At 42.0% G+C, this 22,229-nt stretch overlaps 2 protein-coding genes across 5 annotated transcripts in view; both read right to left on the bottom strand.

Annotated features, from left to right (window-relative positions):
* Positions 1–14,307, bottom strand: part of il12rb2 (interleukin 12 receptor, beta 2a) — a 28,263-nt gene extending 13,956 nt beyond the window's left edge. Inside the window, exons 1-12 of the mRNA XM_050054076.1 lie at positions 14,277–14,307; positions 12,909–13,087; positions 12,460–12,588; positions 10,387–10,647; positions 8,431–8,554; positions 8,164–8,354; positions 7,639–7,781; positions 4,923–5,061; positions 2,661–2,734; positions 1,890–2,100; positions 1,557–1,754; positions 1,360–1,461 (exon numbers count right to left, since the gene is read on the bottom strand). Coding sequence (XP_049910033.1) covers positions 1,360–1,461; positions 1,557–1,754; positions 1,890–2,100; positions 2,661–2,734; positions 4,923–5,061; positions 7,639–7,781; positions 8,164–8,354; positions 8,431–8,554; positions 10,387–10,647; positions 12,460–12,526 — 1,510 coding nt within the window. The 5' untranslated portion in view covers positions 12,527–12,588; positions 12,909–13,087; positions 14,277–14,307. The remainder of the gene's footprint in view (positions 1–1,359; positions 1,462–1,556; positions 1,755–1,889; positions 2,101–2,660; positions 2,735–4,922; positions 5,062–7,638; positions 7,782–8,163; positions 8,355–8,430; positions 8,555–10,386; positions 10,648–12,459; positions 12,589–12,908; positions 13,088–14,276) is intronic.
* Positions 14,308–15,663: 1,356 nt separating this feature from the next.
* The window catches only part of il23r (interleukin 23 receptor), a 38,849-nt gene continuing 32,283 nt past the window's right edge, over positions 15,664–22,229 (bottom strand). For 2 of the 4 annotated variants that reach the window (XM_050054068.1, XM_050054069.1), the window contains exon 19: positions 15,664–21,135. In XM_050054068.1, coding sequence (XP_049910025.1) covers positions 20,485–21,135 — 651 coding nt within the window. In that variant the 3' untranslated portion in view covers positions 15,664–20,484. The remainder of the gene's footprint in view (positions 21,136–22,229) is intronic. The other 2 variants (XR_007570540.1, XM_050054070.1) reach the window with 2 other exon arrangements.

Below are 22,229 nucleotides of genomic sequence, written 5' to 3'. Positions count from 1 at the left end.
CGTAGCCATTTGGCACGAAACTGTCACTGCGCCAAGCTGGATCTGTCGACACCTCCCCCTGCTGCGCCGCCACACCCATCTCAGCGCACCTCGGTCTGCCAAACTACCAAACTGAGCGTGCCTCGGGTTGCGCTGCTCGAAACTAGCTCTGTGCGGGGTTCGCCACCCTGCGCCACCCTGCGCCACCCTGCGCCACCCTGCGCCGCCCTGCGCCGCACCGGGAAACTAGAGCCCATAGAGACAGACAACCATTCACACTCACATTCACACCTACAGACAATTTAGAGTCACCAATTAATCTGCATGTCTTTGGACTGTGGGAGGAAGCACCCAGAAAAAACCCATGTTGACATGGGGAGAAATATGCAAACTCCACACAGAAGGCCCATGAGGCCCCACCCCATCTCACTGTGAGGCGACAATGCAAACCACTGCACCACCGTGCCTTGTGGGAACTCTAAGTAGCTAAAATCCACTTCACCGTCTTCATTCAACACTTCTTCTTTACACAGGCAGTTTAGTGATATCCTGCAGTTGTGGTCCTGACCAGTCTTGGAAAAGAATTCTGAGTCCTCTTTGTCTGAGACCGAGGGACTGAGAAAAAATGAAGTAGAGACTGTGACAAGACCTTCAAAAGGTGGTCATGGTCAGGACTACAACACCGCTCAGTACTTCCCAAAAACATTTTCTCAAAAACCTTACTATTTAAAAGAACTTCTGCAAAACAGTCTCATGCCCGTTAAAACCCTGCTCAGTGGAACACACGCACAGAGTTCAAATGCACATGCCTGCCACGTGCACTACTCATTTGCACAAGTGTTTTAAACAGCAAGGTTTCAGCAAATAAAGTCTGAGCATACGGCTGGGGAAATGAGACCTCGGTTATACTGTACACGATGTGTGAGAGTTTGGTAACAGATGTTTGCTGTAGGGAGCAGAGCTGAAACAAAGGACACTGACAACAACATTCACCTACATCAGGTGCACTATCAATTAATACGATGAGCATTACTACTTTTCAACAACATCAACAACTATTTTTGCTTTTGCTCATTGAAAACACTTCTATCTTGTATATTTGTGTATTTCACCAGATATTTAATACTCCATTGTTCTAAAACTGGCCCCAGTGTGTCACCCTGACCCGAGGGCCCCACTAGTTTTCTGGTTGGTACTGGTTTTGAATCATTCAAATTGTGGTGACTGTACTTAGTGTTACTGTAACTTGGAGCATTATCTGGCACAAGAATTTCCTTCGGGATAAATAAAGATCCATTGAATTGAATTCAGTGTATCACAGGATAAGTGATTGATACACAAATGGTGATTTTCTGTATGAGGTCTTCCTATAGATCTTACCTGACTGCAAAGTGTTGACACCTGTAAACCTGGTCCTGCTCACTGAGCTCCCGTTATAGAGAACATGCACTGCTCCCTCGTAGCACTCAAAAGGTTTAATATCTGCATAAAGACAGATGGTGATTTTCAGTACAACAGTGAGCAACAGGAGAAACAGGAGGTGGAAAAAGTATTTACTGTAACTGTACGTGTCCCACCTGTAACAACAATATGGTTGTCATTTCTGCCCAGCCTGACCCATCTGAGCTCCTCCAGCTTGTGGCCCTCTGGGTACCACTCCACCAAATACACTGCGTCAAGCGGTGCAGTGTCAGGCTTCCTCCAGGAGATGGTGACACTTTGGCTGTCTGCAGTTACCTGCACATCCTGAGGGGGCTCGAACTGCATTACATTCACTGCAAGAGAGAATCATCCAGACACCGACTTCACCCTTAGTGTTACTAATGCATCTCATATTTGTCTGTAACCTTTTGACAACATTACATCATTACACAAGCATTCATACAAAGTTTGCTCTTTGTTTTTTTTACCTTTTGTGTGATGGGCTGTAATTCTGGCTGGAGGTGACGGCCCTTTGGAGTTACAAGCCCACACTGTGACTTCACAGTCGGCACAGAACGGGACTGTATAATTCCTGGTGTTGGCACTAATGTTAGTGATGAAGATCAGTCCAAAGCTTTGGCTGTCAACTCTCACTTTGTACTCTATGATTTTCCCTCTAGCGATGGAAACGTTCGGCTCCTGCAGTCACAGAGATGTTTTAAAGTGAGTGATTGAGTTTGACACCATGTATTGACCTCTGGTGAAGAACATGAGCAGTAACGTGGACGATTGGCTCTAAGATGCTTAAAATCAACACACTGAGAGAACAGCACGAAGGACACATCATTTCTGTTCAGCTCCTCTTTTCTTGTAAACTGAAACTGCAGTGTCTGCCGTCAGGTTTCACTTATCTCTTGCTGTCTTTATGTGACATTAAATGAGTGTATGTGTGTGTCTGTGGAGGGTAGGGATGTGTGAGTGTGTGTGTGTGTGTGAGGGTGTGAGGGTGTCACACCTCAGAAGTGGTCAAGGGATGACCTTTAATTTGTGCAGGAAGTAGTAGTGAAGCAGGAAGATCAGAATGTGTTACTATGGCAACAACACTGCACGCCCACGCAGAGTGAGAATGGGGAGAGGGAACACGTGGGCTACAAACTTTCAAACACACGAAACTGTACGACAATGTTACGTGTACTATCCTTTACAGTCATTCAGAATTCAAACAACTGGAAAGCTTTCACTTTTGATTTAAAACTTACCTTCCAATAAACTGTCAGGGATTTAAAGTCAGAGAGGGGTTCAGCACACCACACATCCAACTCTTTGGCCGGAACTGAAACAATAAAATAATCAGTCACTGGACATAATCCTGAAATCATACACTAGACAGTCCCTCCAGGATGTTTTTGCAGCCTGAAATGAAGCTTTTCTAAAGATTGTGATGCAAGTTGCAACGTTTATAGGCCTTTTTTTCTTGCAATGAAAATGTGGGGAAAAGTGAAAATTGCAAAAATAGTAGTGATGCTGTCATAGATATGAAAGTGATTGGACAATATTGCGAGACTGGCTGCATTTGCGCTAATTGTTGCAATCACAGCATCATAACATCCTGGAGGGACTGAGGATGCAATGCAAGAAACGACATAGTTCACCTCCAAATGTTGCAGAATACTGGATGTTGCAGGGTAACCCTGATGTTCTGTTTGAGGAGCCCGACTGTGAAGTCTGGTTAGATATAATTGAAGTTCATACACTCTATGGATGTGATTAGAATTGACTGTACTTTTTAGTCAGCACTACCTTCAAATTAATCTATTAGGGTTTCTGTTATTGGGGTTTTACAACAGTGTATTCATAGGAGGCCGCACAGGGAGTCAAACCTCTCTGGGGTCTCAGTGACCCTAAACATACAGTAAGTAACATCAAATTAAATCTGCAAAGAGAGAAATCTTCACTTCATCAATTCATCCATTTTCAACCGCTTATCTGAAGCCGGTTCACAGAGGCAGCAGGCTGATCAAAGCACCCCAGACGTCCCTCTGCTCAGCAACACTTTCCAGCTCCTCCTGGAGGACCCCGAGGTGTTCCCAGGCCAGATGAGATATATAACCCCTCCAGTGTGTTCTGGGTCTGCCCCGGGGCCTCCTACCAGTGGGACGTGCCCAGAACACCTCTAACAGGAGGCGCCCAGGAGGATTCAATCAGATGTTGAACCACCTCAACTGACCCCTTTCAACATGAAGGAGCAGCGGCTCTACTCCGAGCTCCCTCCAGATGTCTGAGCTCCTCCCCCTATCTCTAAGGCTGAGCCCAGACACCCTACAGAGGAAACTCATTTCAGCCGCTTGTATCTGTGACCTCATTCTTTCGGTCACTACCCAGAGCTCATGACCATAGGTGAGGGTTGGGACGCAGATGGACCAGGAAATCAAAAGCTTTGCCTTCTGGCTCAGCTCCCTCTTCACCACGATGGTCCTGCCAATCCATCTCACGCTCCATTCTACCCTCACTCGTAAACAATATTTGAACTCCCTCACTTCAATATTTCTTCTTACACATTTGGTTTTAAGGAAAAATGTATTTAAAGTAAACAATTAACTTCTGCAGTTATTGTTCTCAGTTCTACACATACAGCAGTACAATAACAATAAATAGCTAAAAGCCAATTTAAAAAACAACAACAAAGGGTGAAGATTTGAAATCAGCACCTGCTCACAACTGCACGTCAATTGAAGGATGTTATTACTTTCACAAGACATCTAATTGTTTATTGTGGTACATCAGCTTCCTCAATTATGTTTCAAATCTCTGTGAAGTGTTCCCATACTGTCCTGGACGAAACCAGCGGCTGGCTAAAAGATCAGAAGTCACATGTGTGGCTTTGACACTATTGTGCTTATCCAGGATAATGAGGAAGACAGACATACAAGTGTCATTCACATGTTCAGTGCACTGAAGAAAATGTGAATACCCTTTACCAAGACTATCTCCTCAGCCATCTCTACTCTGACATCTGCTGCTGCTAGTTGTTCGTGGAAAGATGATGATTTGTCACTGCTGCACATTCATATCATGTAAACCTGGTAGACCTTCTTATCTTCACACCATCAGTATTACAATATTTCCTATGAAGCATCACTACCATCACTTTTCTTCACTCTGGCTGGACGTTAAACTCAAGTACAGTTAACTTATAATATATTGTTATAATCTCAGCAGGAGCTACTGTGCGTACTGTGTGTTATCTGTTTAATGAATGGATGTTTCAGTGGCTTGTATGTATCCTGCAGACAGTCAGTGGTGAGCTGATAACTGCCTCAAAAAACCAAAAAGAAAGGAAACATTACTGTGTCATCTGATAGCTTTCAGAGATTAGACACCACAGATACTCCCTTCAGATCTAACTGTGTGCATGTAGACAGAATCAGTGATGCGTTCACTCAGGAAGTGCAAAAATACACTAAGTCAGGCTCTTTGAACTGCCCTCAGTAGCTGCAGGTTAATGCAGGAGGTTTGCTTACCTTCCTCTTGAGTCCAGCTGGAAATGTTTGCGCTCCACTGACTCCACAGGCCGGTGCTGAATTTGGATCTGGCTCTGAAATGGTACAACGTGTAGGGCTCCAGAGAGGAACTAACCTGGACCACACTCATCTGCACACCCTGTAAGCCAAATTTAGAATAATTTAAGTCATTTTAATTGATTTAAACCTGCTTAAACAAAGATGTCGGCCTGGCTTAAAGTGCCATGTATGATCAGACTGTAAGAACACCCGATAAAGCACAAGTTTCACAAATTTCAGCTTCTTTTTAGGAGTTGTGCAACACTGTGCACATCATCCTGACACTCATATCTCCATTTCATTTTGAATCAGCAGAGGACCTGTGAGGTCATATCACGCAGTGTCTGTTATGTCTTCAAAGGGCTTGGGGTTCAAGATTCAGGGTGAGCTTTGCTGTCTCCCTGGCAGAAATTTGTTTTGCAGCCAGTGTACATATAAACAGAATACAAAAGACCACATCTATGACACACTAACACAATCAATCATAGAGGTAAAGCAGGGAAATGGAATTTCACACCAAATAGGTGACATATGTACAAGAGTGCAAATGTGAAAGTGTGCAAGGGAAGTACAAAGACTGCAGCCTGGGTGTGTTTTGCTGTTAAACACATTCAGATGACTGAGACTTGAAATCCTTTGGTCCTCCCAACAGCGTCCTGAGGGGAAAAGCTTCAACTCATCCAGGAGTGAAAGATCCTAGCAGTTCAATGTAGCCTTCGCCCTTATAAGGACCTGCCTTTCATAAATGTCCAAGAGTGTGACCTTACTCCTCTCTGAAATCTGACTCACCATTTTAACAAGACTTCTAAGGTTGTTATTGGACAGTAAAGATTTCCAAACCATGCAACAACAGGTCTACAAAAGGTTAAAACAAATTAGATCAAATTAATCTCGGAGGAAATGTTACAAGAATTCACTTTCCCCAGGAAAAAGTCTTTGTTGGATGTTTTTAGAGGTTGCATCAACATATGTGAAACACAGTTTAGAGAAGCAGACAGGAAGACTGGCACAGAAGCTAAATTATGTACTGTTGACGACAGGGGGCAACTGCAAAATCTACTCTGGGGTTTTCGGACCTAATTGTATTGCGGAGTTTTGCACAGCGGTGACCGGATCTTTGCTCTCAACCCACAAAAAGATGTGATGGCACAACAGTGTCCTTCAGTACATTATTCTCTGCTTTCTTTTGATTTTCACATTGGCTAGTCATCCTGTTTAATTTGTCTTCTGATTAAATCGGAACTATTGAAACAAGTTGTGGGAAGCCTCTGCAAGTAACTGGTTGCTGGCAGACACTCTGTGCTGCAATAAAATGAGTGATGAGTAGTGATGCGCGGGTCGACCCGTAACCCGCGGGACCCGCAAATGGACCTGTGGGTCGGGCAGCAGTGATCGTCTGTTAAATCGGTCTGTAAATGATATTTTGACATTATTGGCTATTACTGTCATGGCATCCGAAGGTACTGATGCGTTGAGCAGGTGACAGTCCGTGGTCGTTTTCAAAAAACACTTGTGTCACGCACTCCAAAAGAAACTTGTTGAAACTTTAAACAATAATTTATTGTACAAAACAGGGGGAAACAAACGTTGACAAAAACGGTTCCATAATTCAAATTAAATTCAAAAGATGATGAAAAAACAGCTACAAGTTAGAGGGAATAGTGATGAAGTGGTAAAACTTGGCACTGATCCACAGCCTCAGACGGATGCGCTCAAGCCTGCCGTGCGCACAAGCTCAGTTGGTAGGCTATACTATATTTTCACATTTTTAACAATGCAATTTAAAAGTTTTGATTTTTATTGATAACCTACATTTACCAACAACAAAACAACTACATTTAGCACCAAAAAAAATGTAAAAAAAACCCCATTTAATTAAAAAAAAAAAAAAAGTAATAAAAAAACGAATATCAAATACCAAATTTTCATAATGAATACCTACCCATAGAAACGAATATTCGAATATCCGAATATTTGGGTACAGCCCTAGTTCTGTGAGGTAAAATTACTGTTTTTGTCAAAGGAGTCAGGTGGCTTTGAAGAGAGCGTAGTGTGGCAGCTAAGCTTAAACTTAAAGCCACTGAGGGGCTGCATAGACAGGCTAGGTACAAATTTTCACCATCACATTGAGCAGCGTAGGCTACACCTGACTTGACGTGGCCCAGCGTTGCGGTCGAAAAACTGTGTGTGCTTCTCCGTCTAGCAACACTATACTGACCTATATTGACAGACACCCATGACAGAGTAGTGGCCCCCTACAGGACGAATTAGCAACCCACACACATTTTACACCAGGGGTGGCTTCTATGCATAGATAACAACTTCCCGTCAGAAAGGCTGTCTGACGCTAAGGTAAAGCATTTAGAATATTTATAATATAGCGTACACGTAAACTGATATATAATTTTTTTAGGTGACTAAAATACGTTTTGCTGCTGCCCCCATTGCTTAGCTTCTATGGCAGTAATCCTGTCTGCTTCTCCAAACTGGAGGCTGGCTGAACTCATCTACTGTAGGTAATACACTGACTATAGACAAATACCTCCTAAAACGCCACCTTAAAATCCTAACAATCATTTTAAGTATCCTTCTGCAATACATCTCGCATATATTCAAGTGCAAGGCGGTTCCCAAATGTTTGAAATCTGCATCTATCTGAAGAGTTAAGACTTCTTACTGAGTATGGAGAAGATGTCCACGCCTGTGCCTCTGCTCTGTGTTGGATCTCCAGGTACTGAGTCCTCATGGATTTCTCCACTCTGATGATGCAGTCTCGAGAAGAGCACTCCGGTTGGCCAAGAACAGGAGTCGATGGCATCGCTGCCAAGAGTAGTCAGATAAAATAAAGACAAAAAAACTTGAGCAAATGTCACAGGACAGGCTGCAAAAGGCACACAAGATGACTTTCTGACATATTTGTGCTGTAAAAGCAGTGATTGAAAAGATATAATTCAACTGCATCATTACTGGCTGGCAGGGGTAGTCATCATTTAGGAGAAGGAGGGAGATAATCAACCATGATAAAAATAAAGATTAGAGCATGAAAGGACACATTTCACTGCAAAGCTGCGTTCAAGTTCCAGTCACAGTATCATTGTGGTTTCATTTAATCTAATGAAACACAACTTGCTCTCTGTGCAGAAGTTGCCATGCATCCAATCACACACGTGACTGGGTGACTGATAACGTGCTGCCGTCTTACCAATGTCACTGAGTGTGTAGTTGATGGTGATGGACTCTGCAGTGCCGAGCGGATTTTCGGCTCGGACCCACACAGAGATCAGCTGGACAGAGCTGGACACGTCGAAACTAGCTGACAGTGAATCAGTTCCCTTACTGGAGGCTTTGTACCACACTGGTTCATCTGTGCCGTTTCTAGATCCAGTTCTCACCCTGAAACAAACAAAGCCAAGTTTCATTTGACAGTAGATACAAACAATATATGATTGTTTTGTTGTTGAAAACTCACCCCAGCACTGAACTATTCCTCAAGAAAGTATCTCGTCCTCTGTTCCAAGTGCAGAACACGACTCCCTTATCTTTATCTTTGACCTTGTAGATGCATGAAATGTTTTTAGGGCGCTCTGGAAGATCTGAAGGACAAAGGAAACAAAGAATTAAATGAAAGATATTGAGCAGGGAACATAAACCAAGGCTTAAAAAACATTTGAAACTGCAGTAGAACACAAGTCCAACACATTACTGTAGGAATATCCAGTTAGGAAGTCATATTATCATTGAAATCTTAGATGTTTGTATCCTCAAAAAACACTAATATTCTGTTATAGTGAGCCATAAAATGCATAATGTGCTATCCCCTACTGTTATCAATTGCATTGCATAACCAGATTCAGTCATTTCAGAAGAAGTATTTAATGTTGTGTGCATGTTTCATGTTAGGGAACTGGTATGCTGCATGTGTCAAAAACATGACAGGTTTGTTTTTAGTCACCAATAGCAGCAGCTCTGTGGTCACAACTTATCACAATTAGCTTTGACACTTTGCTGTACACAGCCTCAAGTTGTGAACAATGTGTACTCCAAGTTTAGAAGAGAAGGCAGAACTAACTCTGCCTCTTTCATTAAGCTTAAGGAGTTATAGTCATGCCTAAAGATGTGAAAGTCTCATCTTTAAACACAATTTACTGGTGTCACCTCTCGTATTAAAGGCTTGGACAGTCATGTAATTTGAGGAACAATAGTCATCAGAACACAATTGTACATTTCTGCAAACCAGGGATATGTTACATTTGTACGTCATATATGTATCAGATCAACGTCTCTGGAGTGACTTAGTTCTGATTACATGTATATGAGCCCTGGAGGTGGTGGAGATGGTGGATGGCAGACCACTGTTGAGACCAACAAACAACAAAAGCATTTCCAGCTGCAATTGTGACATCAAAAGCAGGTGTTTTTAGCAGGATATTGGCATCATTTTTAGCCTTGATTGTGCCACAAAAAGTGGGTTTTTTGAGTGGGACATCGACAGCATTTCCAGCCATTAAAAATGGGTTATTTTTAGCAAGACATAGGCAGCATTTCCAGCAGCAACTGTGCCACTAAAAGCGAGTGCTTTTTAGCAAGACATTGGCAGCATTTTCAGCGACGCATGTGCCACCAAAAGTGTGTTTTTTAGGGAGACATTGGCAGCATTTCTAGTGGTGACTGTGCCATGAAAGCAGGTGTTTTTAGACAGACATCAGTGGCATTTCCAGCTGCAACTCTGCCAGGAGAGTGGATGCTTTTTAGCAAGACATTGGAGGCATTTCCATCTGCGAATGTGCCAGGAAAACTGATGTTTTTTAACGAGACATTGGCGGCATTTCCAGCTGCGAATGTGGCACCAAAAGTGGGTGTTTTTTTAGTAAGATGTCAGCAGCATTTCTAGCCATGAATGTGCCATGACAAGCTGCTGTTTTTTAGCAAGACATGATGGCATCTCCAGCAGCAACTGTGCAATGAAAGGCAGGTGTTTGTAGCAAGACTTGGCAGCATTTCCAGCTGTAATTATGCTCCCAAAAGTAAGTGTTCTTTAGTGAGACACTGGTGCTATTTCCAGCTGCAATTGTGCCATCAAAAGTGGTTGTTGTTAGTGACATATCGGCAGCATTTCTAGCCATGATTGTGCCACCAAAAGAGAGTGTTTTTAAACAAGACAACAGCGACATTTAAAGTGGAGATTGTGCCATCAAAGGCGGGTACTTTTAACTCAAATGTGATCTTTTCATAACTACAACCAAGTTGATTTGTGCCAAAACATAATCACACTTTAAAAAAACATCACGAAACGTAGCAACATATCAGCCACTAACGTAGAAATGTTACATGTCCGTGGTTTTCAGAAACTTGCAATGCCAAAAAATTTTTGTGGGATTACGTTTCAGACAGGGACGCTCTTCCTGCTCTTTGGTTTCATACTCACATCCAGCTGAGATGTCCAGTCCACAGGGGTCCAGAGCAGGAGGACAGTTACAATGACAGCTGAAAGTTCTGTTCTTGGTTATGTTTAGCACATTAAAATAAATAGTTGTGGAATTTAACACTTTGTGGCTCTGTAGTGTGGGCGGATGGTTGCTGTACATGGATCCCCTGCACTTGCAGTTAAAGGTGCAGTACACGTTAAAAGTGGAGCCTCGCTGCACCACAGGTCCAGCGCTGGACCAGATGGCGCAGGATTTCTCACCTAAAAAGCAGAAATGATGACTTACATAAACTGCATGTTCACATCATCTGGTTATCTAAATGTAAGACAGTCACTGATCATGCATTTGTTGAATTTGGAGCAGATGAGGAAACACTCATGAAACAATTCATCCTCATACAGATGCACAATTTTACAAACATCATGGACAAAACGTAACATAATACCAACAAGTGTCACATTCAACACAAACACATCGTCAGAATCTGGAAATGTCAGAGAGCCTTTTTGTGTGGGTAGGGGAGACTGGGTGTGGTTGTAACACTTTTTGTTCAAGCACTTTTAGATTGCTGAATTTTAAGCTCTGTTTACACCAAACCCTTTCAGTACAGTACATCTGGAACCAACAGTAACCCTTCAGACATGGTACCTGTCAGAGTCCAAAGCACAAGTCTGTAGCCACAGTCAAGGAACCACTTAAGACATCCTCTTACTGCACACTGAGGACTCCTTGGCTGCTGTGAGCACCCACACGGGGCAGTTGTGGTGATCTTTCTCTGAGGTTTTGTACTTCTTTGCAGTTTCTGCTCAGTGTTACATTCTTTGGGTAAGACCTCACTGTCTTCCTGTGCCTGACCTCAACTGATGCAGATTTTTGTACACGTTTAATCAGTGTTTCCCTCTAACTCTCCTGGAATGCTAAAAAAAAGGAGTCAGACAGATGTTGTCACAGACATCCTCGCCCCTGTCAGCCATGGCTTAGCTGGCTGTAGCAGCAGGGTGGTTTGAAATGGGCAAAGATGAAATGCCTCACAAAGATCAGTACTAATCAAAATATAGACCTGGTCTAAAAATATTACGTTCATTACTGAAACTAAGTGTTTTGGCTGTAAAATGTACACACACCTACACAGTTTGGAAATTTCATATGCATGACTCTCAGATCATCCCTTCTGGTGAAAGTGGTGCTGTTATAACCACACCTGGTCTCTCTGTATCCACTATCTAACATTTATCTCCAAATAACATGAAGAATATTTTATTAAATTCTTCTAATTCCTCTTTAAATGAGTTGTATGGTTTTATCTTTTTGCTGTGTTTGTATCTGTTGCTGGATTGTAAAACACTCCGTGCTGCATGCTGTGCATGAATACAAATAAAGTTAAATCATTTATTCAACAAAAATAAATTAAATTACAATTTAATAATAAAGCTCAATATCACAAATCACAGTTTGCCTCAGGCGGCTTTACAACATCCCTCCGTCCTTGGAAAAACTCTCCAAAAAAACCTTTAACAGGAAAAAAGTGCTGGAAGAAGTACTCTGATCTTTTACTTGAGTAAAAATAACAAAACTACACTGTAAACAATTCTGCTACAAGTAAAAGTCCTGCATTCATGATTCTACTGAAGTTACAGTACAAAAGTATCAAATATACTTTAAGTACCAAAAGTGAACATATACTGACTCTTCAATGACCCATTAAAGAATCATATATATCATATTGTAGGATTATAAATACTGATGCAGTAAATCACTTTAATATTGCAGCTAGTAAAGGTGGGGCTTAATCCAATTGCTCTATGCACTGCTGGATGGCTTCACCTACAATAATATATAATAACTTGTTAATTTATTATTTAGTATCAACCTAAATCTACAAAGCAACTCATAATTAGAGGTTTTATAATAAATATAGTGGAGTAAAAACTTCAATATTTGCCTCTGAAATGTGTTGAAGTATAAACTATCTGGAATGCTCAAGTACTTCAAAACTGTAGCTAAGTACTTGAGTAAATGTACTTAGTTACATAGCACCATTGTTTATTTAAATGTGCTACAGCTGATCTTACCTGTGCACAGCTGCAGGGCCAGCACAGTCACAGTGAGGATGGACCATGTTTGGGACATTGTCGCCATGAGTCATCAGTAACTGTCTTTTTCATATGTCTGTCACATTGCCGCAGGAGCTGCTAGCTGACCTTAACACGAGGAAAAACACACAGATGCATTAAGTTAAATATGTTTCTGGGTGCAGAGGTCTTAAATGGATCGAGGAATGATGATTATTCTAATGATCAAAAGTTTTTATCTGGAAAACCACTCGGGTTTTTCATGATTTTTTTTTATGAATTTCCGCCCTGGTTGCTGGCGCTAATGTTCTCGATTGATATTATATTTATATGAAATTATAAAAACATTTTAAACAGAGATCATGTCATCGATACAGCGACATATATGCGAGCTGCGTGTCGGGCAAAAATAACGGAAATCTAAACAGGGAAAACAAGGTCACACTCACCGAGACTTCACATCCCAGCATCATGTGAAGCTTTATTGTCCTCTGAGCCTTTTGGAAGTCCTCATGAAGTCCTCCTGACATCTTTAATCAGAGCACAGGATCCACACTGAGCTGACGGCGGAGGCTCCGGGCTGACTGACTGCCGCCTCTGGTGCGCACTGACGCACTGAAGTCTCAAACTAAGTCACAGTTCATCAGTGAAGCCAGACACACACACACACACACACACACACACACACACACACACACACACACACACACACACACACACATACACACAGGGGCGTAAACATAGACAGTGCGGTTGTGGGGGGCATAGGGAGAGAAGACCGTCCAACAGGTTGTTGGCCAAAGAACAGGCTCAGAAATACATCCTCATGTTCAAAGAAGAACTCATGTTAAATTAAAAAAGGGTAGGGAAAACCCATCTCCATCATGGTGTATTTATTTTCTAATTGTCAAAGTGTCAGTCTCAGTAACAGGGTCGTTATACACCGATCAGCCACAACATTCAAAGCACTGACAGGTGAAGTGAATAACTTTGATTATTTTGTTCCAATGCATTGTTCTGCTGGGAAACCTTTGCTTCTGTCACTCATGTGGATACCACCTGACATGCTCCACCCACTCAAACACCGTTGCAGACCAAGTACCCCCCCTCATGGCAACAGTGCTCCCCAGTGGCAGTGGCCCCCCAGCAGGATAATGCACCATGCCACACCATAAAAACTGTTTATAAATGTCCTGTGGAGCGTGACAAAAAGCTCAAGGTGTCAACCTGGCGTCTAAATGTCCCAGGTCCCAATCTGCTCATGGATTCTTGTGATGTGCCGGTACCCCAGATGTCTAATCCAAGGTTTAGTTTAGTTTTATTTGCACATAATGTTAAAAAACAGACTGTATAAAATTTACAAGATTAAAAAGGAAACGTGCCGGAGAGGTTAGAAGCCACTAAAGGCTTATCAAAGAACCTCCCCTCAATTAAATCATACAATAAGGATAAGAAATAAACAAAACAAAACAACAACAAACAAAAAGGGGGAAGGAAAGCAGAAGGACAAGGAGGAGGAGGAAAACGAAATAATCAAAGTTATTCACTTCACCTGTCAGCGGTTTGAATGTTCTGGCTGATCAGTTAATGTGGAACAAAGTCAAATACATTTGTAATATTAAGTTTTATAAATACATTAAATTAGTTTCAGTTGTTATTATCTGACACACAGGATTTGTTTCTACCTCTTGCTGTCAGGTATGTTTTCTGTGTTTAATTGAACTGAAGTGAATCTAATTTGCCCCTTTTGCTGTTGTGCTCCATGGGAGAGGGGCTCGAGTTACATGGTTGTAATTGACGGAGGATTTTGTTTTTACCTCTTGCTGTCAGAGCTGTCAGGAATAAACAGCGATCGCCTCCAAAGATATTCACGGTCTGGGCCTCTTCATATCAACACAACGTAGACAACATTAGAGTCCATCAGTTACATCTATTCTACAACCAAATAATATATGTACTTTACATAAACTATAAAACAACAAAAAAAAAGATTTTCTTATTTCTGGTATTTTTGTAATACGATTTGCACCGATGATTGCTGGGTAACATGTATGTTGGTCTAATGTCAAGTCGTAGCTGATTCATGGGTGCACCATATTAATGTGCACTGGGACCTGGCCTAACCACCATACACCACTGCACACGGAGGCTCCAGTGCTTCAATGCACATTTGAGATAGGCTGCACGTAACATTTTACGCAACTTTATACCTCTCTACATCTCAGAGGCAAATGTTGTACTTTAACATTAGCACCGTCTTAAACATCTGCAGCAGTAAAATGCAACACACACATTGATGCAGAGGTCATATTTCTGAAATATCTTAGAAAACAGGATGGTAAAAAAACCTGCTGAGAGGAGTATTCTCTGACCATAATCAATAGGATGCATCATAAATCAAATCAGAACACTATTCCCCAATTTAAACCATTTATTTCCTTGTTCATTTTCCAATGAAAGTCAGATCCCTCGTCCATTTTTGAAAAAAATCCTGAGTAAAAGCTTTAACTCTTTCATGTGATATAATGACATGTATAAGCAATATAACATCTCATGTTTACTTTAGAAGCAGTTTAAACACAACTTGTGTATTTTAACAGTATGATTAATAGATTGAAACATGCCTTGTGCTTCCTCCTTGCCTCACTGTCAGCCGTGTTTGTTAAAATGGCTCCACTGCAGTCCACTTCAGATGATGTGGAACACTATGATTGGCTTATAGACATTCAGCCAAATAGGTCTGTGCATTCAGGTGGAGCCAGGTGACAGAAATCATAGATCTAGATATCCTAGAAAAGTTATATCCATTGGACTGGACGGAGGATCTGAACAGGTTACATTTAAACATTTTACTGGTAACACTTACATACTTTAATCATAGCTATAGAAGTCTTAAATAAACTCAAGCATGTCCAGTTGCCCACGATATAGCACTTAAGTTTACCATGATCTGGATGACTGAGAATCTTCACCAAAATCTTACATACTTAACTTCAAAAAGGTCCAGTGCGTAGACATCTGTTGGCAAAAATGGAATATAATGTTCGTAACTATGTCTCATTAGTTTATAATCACCTAAAACTACAAATTTGTGTGTTTTCATTTCCTTAAAATGAGCTGTTTATGTACAGGTCCTCTACATAGATGTATGATGTTGATGTTGCTCGCCTGGTGTACACCCCCAAAAAGTTCAGTCAGGACCACTTTAGTCAAGGAAAACTTTATTTCCATTAACAGTATTATACTTGGCAGTGTGGCTCTGTCCTGGGGCCTCTTTGCCTTTCCTCAAGCCCACACAGAGAGCCTAAGGTGGAGAGAGCTAACCTCTGCCTTTCCATGCGCATATGAGGTAAGCCTGAGGCAGAGAGAGCTAACCTCTGCCCTTCCATGCGCATGTGAGGTAAGCCCGAGGCACAGAGAGCTAACCTCCCTGCCCTTCCATGCGCCTACATGAAAAGCTTAAAGCAGGGAGAGCAGCAGCAAAGACCCCCCGGGAACAGAACAGAGCAGCATCAGTGACAAACAGAAATGAAAGCATGAAAAGGAGGAGCTGGGGTGGAGGCAGGTTGCAAAGCAGCTTGCAGAGGAAGCAGCAACAGTAGGCAGGCCAGAGCAGTTTAAATAAGACACCCTGAATGAGGTTTGCCAATTGGTTGCATAGAAAGGAATCATGTGATCTATTAGCTGACTCCCTCCATCAATCAGCTGCTCCATCAGTTGACTGGGCTGTTTGAGATCAGCTGATGTAGCTGGGATGTGAGCTGAGCTTGACATCGTGTCCTGCCTGAACTAACGCCATGGTCAGTTCTCTAGCTTCTGTGGTATGCAGCCCACTAAAATGTGCAGTAGTGTTTTTCCTGCTGGCTCCACCTACAAGGTTGTAGACTTCACATTAAGATGATGTCAGATTTTTAAAGTACTTCCAAATATAAAACCTCCATGGATCAAAAATTCAGAGTCATAACTGACCTTGTTTGCAGTTTGAGGTATCCTGTCAACAGTTTTACAGACATCTCTTTTATAATCACAGTCTATGGGGAAAGTGCTTTGTGGGCCATCTGGCCACTGGTAAAAATTGACTGCAAGGCTCCATATCCCAGGGTTGCCAACTCTCACGCGTTCACCTTCCATCTCATGGTCTCACTCTGCCCAACCAATTCTCATGCCAGCGACGAACGCTGGAAAAAAAAGGCTGGCAGCTGAGTATTTTAAATTAATTTCAAGTTGAAGTTTGCAGCCAGACTTCAGAGAGTAGAGAGGAGAGGAAAGGGGCAGACTCCGCCTGACCGGCGTACCGGTTGAGTGAAATGGAGTGCAGCCAAATGTTTCTGTGGAAAACTACTCTCTGATTGGTCCATATTTGCGCTTTGATTGGGCAACTCTAGCCTCACAGTCAGCTGATTACGGGCTGTTTCACACGCTGGGGAGGACATGACTTTTCAAGTCAACCGAGAGACACTTGACTGAAAGAGCAGGGTCAGGGAGGAGACAGTGGACCAGAGGCCAGCAAGGAAGATCATGCAGGGTCTTCACAGGTGAGAAGAGAATATAACTGGCTGAGAAAAAATATCTATAGCATAAAAGTGACTTTGCGATTAATTTCCACAGCTATGTCAAAAGGCATTAGGAGAGCTACCCCTAAATCCACCAGAATGCAGGAAGTCACATCTACCACATCCAAAATGTTCTGGGGGAGGACCCCCAGACCCCCACTATACCACCATTGTGTCTCTCTGTATGGTATTTGTATGTAAGGTTTAAGGCCCTATCCATCTTCAGCAGGCGCCCCAAACATCCATTAGGATGCGGGGGCTCAGGATCGCATCTACCAAATCAGTTGACAAACAAAAATTGTATGTGTCGGCTTAAACAACGAAATTGTTCGCTGAATTGTTCTCACTCCAAGGTTTTTTGAAAAGTTGGCAACCCTGCCATATCCATTGCAATGAACAGGCGCCATTTTGGCGTCCTGTATCTGGGTTTTGTTATAAATCTGTATGCCTGGTCATCGTCTATGGAGTCAGCCATGTTGTTCCACAGTAGCCCAGAACAGACAAACTAAACACTGGCTCTAGATAGGGTCATTCACATTTTTGTGTCGACTATCGTGGTTCTCCTAAACGCTTGGCACACAGGGGAAGTTCTAGTATTCTTACTTAAGCAAAGGATCAGAATACTTCTTCCCCGGTTATCAGCCTTTACAGTTAACATGGTGCATAGATTTACAGATTATTATTCCCTGTAATGTCTAACATTTTCCTCCCATATTTCCATACATAGTTCACTTTCTTGCCAAGACATTTACAAAGCTTTCTTATTAAAAACAAGCTCGTTAGCTGCCACAATCAAGAAGATGTAGATGCAGGTTTGATCCATGATAGAGGATATATAGGAGTGAGTCCATATTCTGAAAAAGTCTGCAGGCTGACGTTCAGGTTATATCTTTGAGTATATGACACACACAACACCACAACAACCCTCAGATGCATTTTCATCATCACATTTTCCACACAACCCAAAGTCTCTCACTCCCTCAATCACATCCACGTGTGATGTAGTGGGGACTTTCCCCTGTCGCTGCACCACATTTCAACTTTACAAAGGCACAATATTAGGTTCAGGGTTTATGAATTAACTGCGAATGAGAGCGAGGCACCTGAAGATTTATTAAAACGTCCGTGAAAGAGAGACCCTACTCAAATTTAGATTTTCAATGAGGAAGTGAGACAGCCATCAGGAAGTCTTAAAAAAACGGTGTCTAACTGCAGGTGGTGCATGGTTGAGTAAAACGTAAGGTTCAGTGGCAGATTATGATACCACACATTGAGCCATTATCCGTAACAGGGAAACCCCCAACTGACTTTTATCTGGGTGTGTTTTGGAATAATTTTACATTCAGTGTCACCAACTCGAAAAACACGGTAGCTAACTTTAGAAACATACTGAGGTCACGTCCTAATATCAAAATAACAGAGACACTGTCAGCAGCTATTTTGACTTGATACTGGCATGCATGTAGCGATAACTCCAAATTGTGTCTCTACTTTAGGTCAATTACGACTTAATTAATGTCTAATAAATATCTTATCAATTATATATCAGCAATAAGGCAGATGAAAGAAGCACGCTTTGGTTGCCAGTTTATGCAAAGTCCATTTTGGCTGGTGTTACGACACCACATTACCACACCGCTGCACATGAATAGAACAAAGTCAATAACTGTTGGGACAGTTATCATGAGACTTGCAGGATCTGTTCACATAAGTACCTGAAACACACCCTGAAAGTTTTATTCAAATCGACCAATAGGAAGCGCTACAAAAAAAAAAAAAAAATGGACATGACATAACAAAAATCAGAATATAAATGAGACATTGTTCGTTCAAAATTTAAAGAAATTCAGGATATGTTTTATAACAATGGTAAATCCTGCATTTTTGTAGTTGTGTTGTGTCTCTTTGCAGTTTCTTTGCATCTCTTTGAGGTCATTTTGTGTCTTTTTGTGGTTGTTTTGCAAGTATATGTGGTCATTCCTCATCTGTTTAGTAATTCCCTCCTACTGAGGGGAACATGAATATGTGTACCAAATTTAATGGCAATCTCTCCAGTAGTTGTTGAGACATTTTATTAAAAATTTAAATGGTCAAGTGGCATGAAATTAAAAGTCAGGGGCCAGTTGCACAAAACACTCTTAAGTCTTTTCCTTACGGTTTCCTTAAGATGTTCACTTTAGTATTTATGGTTTTCTCCTTGTCTTGGTCTTATACTTAAAGAATCCCTAGACCGTTGCACAAAAGACCTTAGCAACCAAAGCAAGGTAAAAATAAACTTAAGGTACCTCCAGACGCGTCACGTCAATAGAAACTGTGCCCCCTCACATTTTGGGGTTGCATGACGCCCCTGGGTACCTCTGACTCTGTCTTAACTGCAACATGACCATGTTTATGATGATAAATGAAAAAACTAACACACCCTGAGAAGAGTGTTCTGCGACCAGGAGAACCTGATGGATAAGCTACTATCGTTTTCTCGTATTTGGGGATCAAATTTACTTTGTAGTTTGTGCTTTCTATGATTGTATTCCTCCAGAACTTTAATCTTTTCCTCCTCTGTCCAATATGGTTTTCTCATCTTCTTTTATTTTGCCAGTTTTTCACTATCTAACTATGAGCCAACTTTGTGAGATGATAACAGGCGTCACAAGTGTGAGTCCAAACAAACAATCTCCATTGAAATTTTTAGCACCGTGAAATATCTTTTAACGCAGCAAATGACTTATTGTTTTTTCTTTAACAAAGAAACCTTTTAAGGGATTCTGTGAGAATTTAAGCCTTAAGTGTCATGCTTAAAGAGAAAACTTAAGGTGTTTTGTCATTAGGATACATCCTCTGGGCACCATGAATGTCCAAACAAAATGTTGCACTGATCTGTCCAGTAGATGTTGAGATATTTCACAGGGAAAACTTTGTCCTGTCGGTGGTGCCGGATGAAAAGTTAGGGGTTCACCAAAGTTGGTAGGATTCATCCTCTGAGGAACATGAATGTCTGGAAAAGGTTTCATGTCAATCCAACCAACAGTTGTTGAAATATTTCAGCCTGGACCAAAGAGGTGATTAGTTCGATTGGCAGGAGGAAGTATATACAAGTCAAAGGGATTTTTTCCCACAATGACGAAAAGCTGATCTTAAAAGGTGAATTAAACATTAACAAAACCAGCAGTTACTTTATAAAGTATGTCGTTATAGAAAGTGGTGCCAACATAACTATAATGACTATTGCTACACACTTACTGGAAAAACATTCAAACTCAGTATAAACATTTTTTGATCCATTTAGTAACTTGGTTTGAACAGACCTGATACAGTGATAATCACAGATCACCTGAAGCATGATTTTCTACGATTACACAAATTCGCTGAGGTCATCACTTGAAATGAGGTGGTGCTTGAATATAATGCTTTCTATAAAATCCGTTTAGTAGTGCAGATTGTCCTCTTTGTGTCATTCCCGTCGTCCCTGCCACCTCTATGTGTCACAGAGTTCAGTGTCGCTCACAGCAGCTATCTGGGGGAAATAACCACCAGTCAGTATTGTGTCGGCTGTATACTGAGATAAACAAGTATCCTCTGTGTCAGTCATCATTATTTCACCCTGCTGTAAATCCAGCGAGGGTGAGTCTGCTTCCACGTTGTTCTCAGTCTCCCTCGCCCCCACTAACAAGCCTCCATTCAAGAAACTTGTTGTTCCAGGTGTTTTGGTCCACAAAAGTTCGCCAACAGAGCTGAGAGTCAGCCCCACAGGTGGACCAGTGCAATCCACCTCCACAGTGGACAGAAAGTCTCCCAGGAATCCTCTAAACACACATCCGTCTTCTTCCCCACTAGTGGGTACATCCCTCTGCTCCTCTTCTGCCTCCTTCACCTCCTCTCCTTGTGGAAGCACCATAGCAATCTGAGGTTTGTAGCTGACGTGTTCCAGCTGTCCGTCGACGAGCATCGTCTGGAGATGTGACGTTAGCAGAGGTGTCTCCGCTGTGGATTGTCCCGATTCAAGCTGAGATATTTCAACGTGGATGTTGGGGTAGATTTCATCCCTCTCTTCCTGGGAGACTAAACTGATTGGGGACAGCGGCGGGTCGCTGTCGGAGGACGAGAAGGACAGTTCACTTCCGTACTGCTGGTGATAAAAAAAACACAAACAAAGCAAAAGGTTATGAAACAGTCTCAATTTAATACTGATGCCTCTATAAGACCTGCATCAGCAAATAAGACCATCAGCAAGAAGACTGGGTATTCAATATAGCTCTTCTTCATGCCTGTCTGATCCTCTGCAAGACCAGACAACAAGGAAGCAGGACTGTTTCTTGCGATAATTCTGATTTTTGAATTATTATTTTGTGTTTTTGGCTGATGCTGGGGCAGATACAGCAAAGAGAAAAAGAAGTGATGGAGGAAAAAAAACAGCTAAAACGGACGATGACAGAGCATGGACGAAAGTACGAGGCACCTTTGGTTCGTCATTGAACACATCAAACGAATTCCAGGATTTCAAGGAACCTGCAAACAGCAGGATTCATGCGTACGGGCAATTTAGGGTGTTTCTGTACCGTACTCAGAGTTTGGCTCGCTTCAGAGGGGTCTGAGTTCTCTTGGAGTGTTCACATTCGTGCAAAAAATGCTGAGTCACTGCTCTCAGTGCTGAAATGGTGAAGTGTGAAACCAGTGGGGGAAAACCTTAGATGTGTCTGTGCTGTAGACTGTTAGATGTACTCTACATTCCACATCTGGAGACGTGCAGTATCTTCTGTGGACCAAGCTACTCCTCGTGCTGCATCCTTGAAAGTGTTACAGGCCAACGTGGTTTCATCTGTTTTTTGAAGCGTCCAGTGTAACAGCATGTGATCTAGAGGGCTAAATATAATGGCAAGGAGCAAAGTGAACCTGGAGCGCTTTGTGTTCACAGTGCACAGGTTAAATGAACCACACCGCGGTCTTGAAGCAAACAGAGGGGTCTGAGTTCTCTGGAGTGTTCGTATATGCCCAAAAAAAATGCTGAGTCACCGCTCTGAGTCTGTTGAGAGGGCTGAAAAGGACCAAGTGTAGAGTAGCCAATTGACCTATGGCTAAGCCCCGCCCTCAAACACGATGAGCCAATCACAGTGCGTATAGCCATTCCCATACACTGGGACATTCTCTGCCTGGATGTCCATTGAAATGCATTACAGAAAGTCAGTTTTGTTCGGTTTTATGAGCTTTTTCTGAGATTTGAAG

Source organism: Epinephelus moara, chromosome 10 (assembly GCF_006386435.1).
Source record: "Epinephelus moara isolate mb chromosome 10, YSFRI_EMoa_1.0, whole genome shotgun sequence".
Lineage (NCBI taxonomy): Eukaryota > Metazoa > Chordata > Actinopteri > Perciformes > Serranidae > Epinephelus > Epinephelus moara.
The sequence above is the reverse complement of the archived record's forward strand: the minus strand, read 5'-3'. Positions and strand labels throughout refer to the sequence as shown.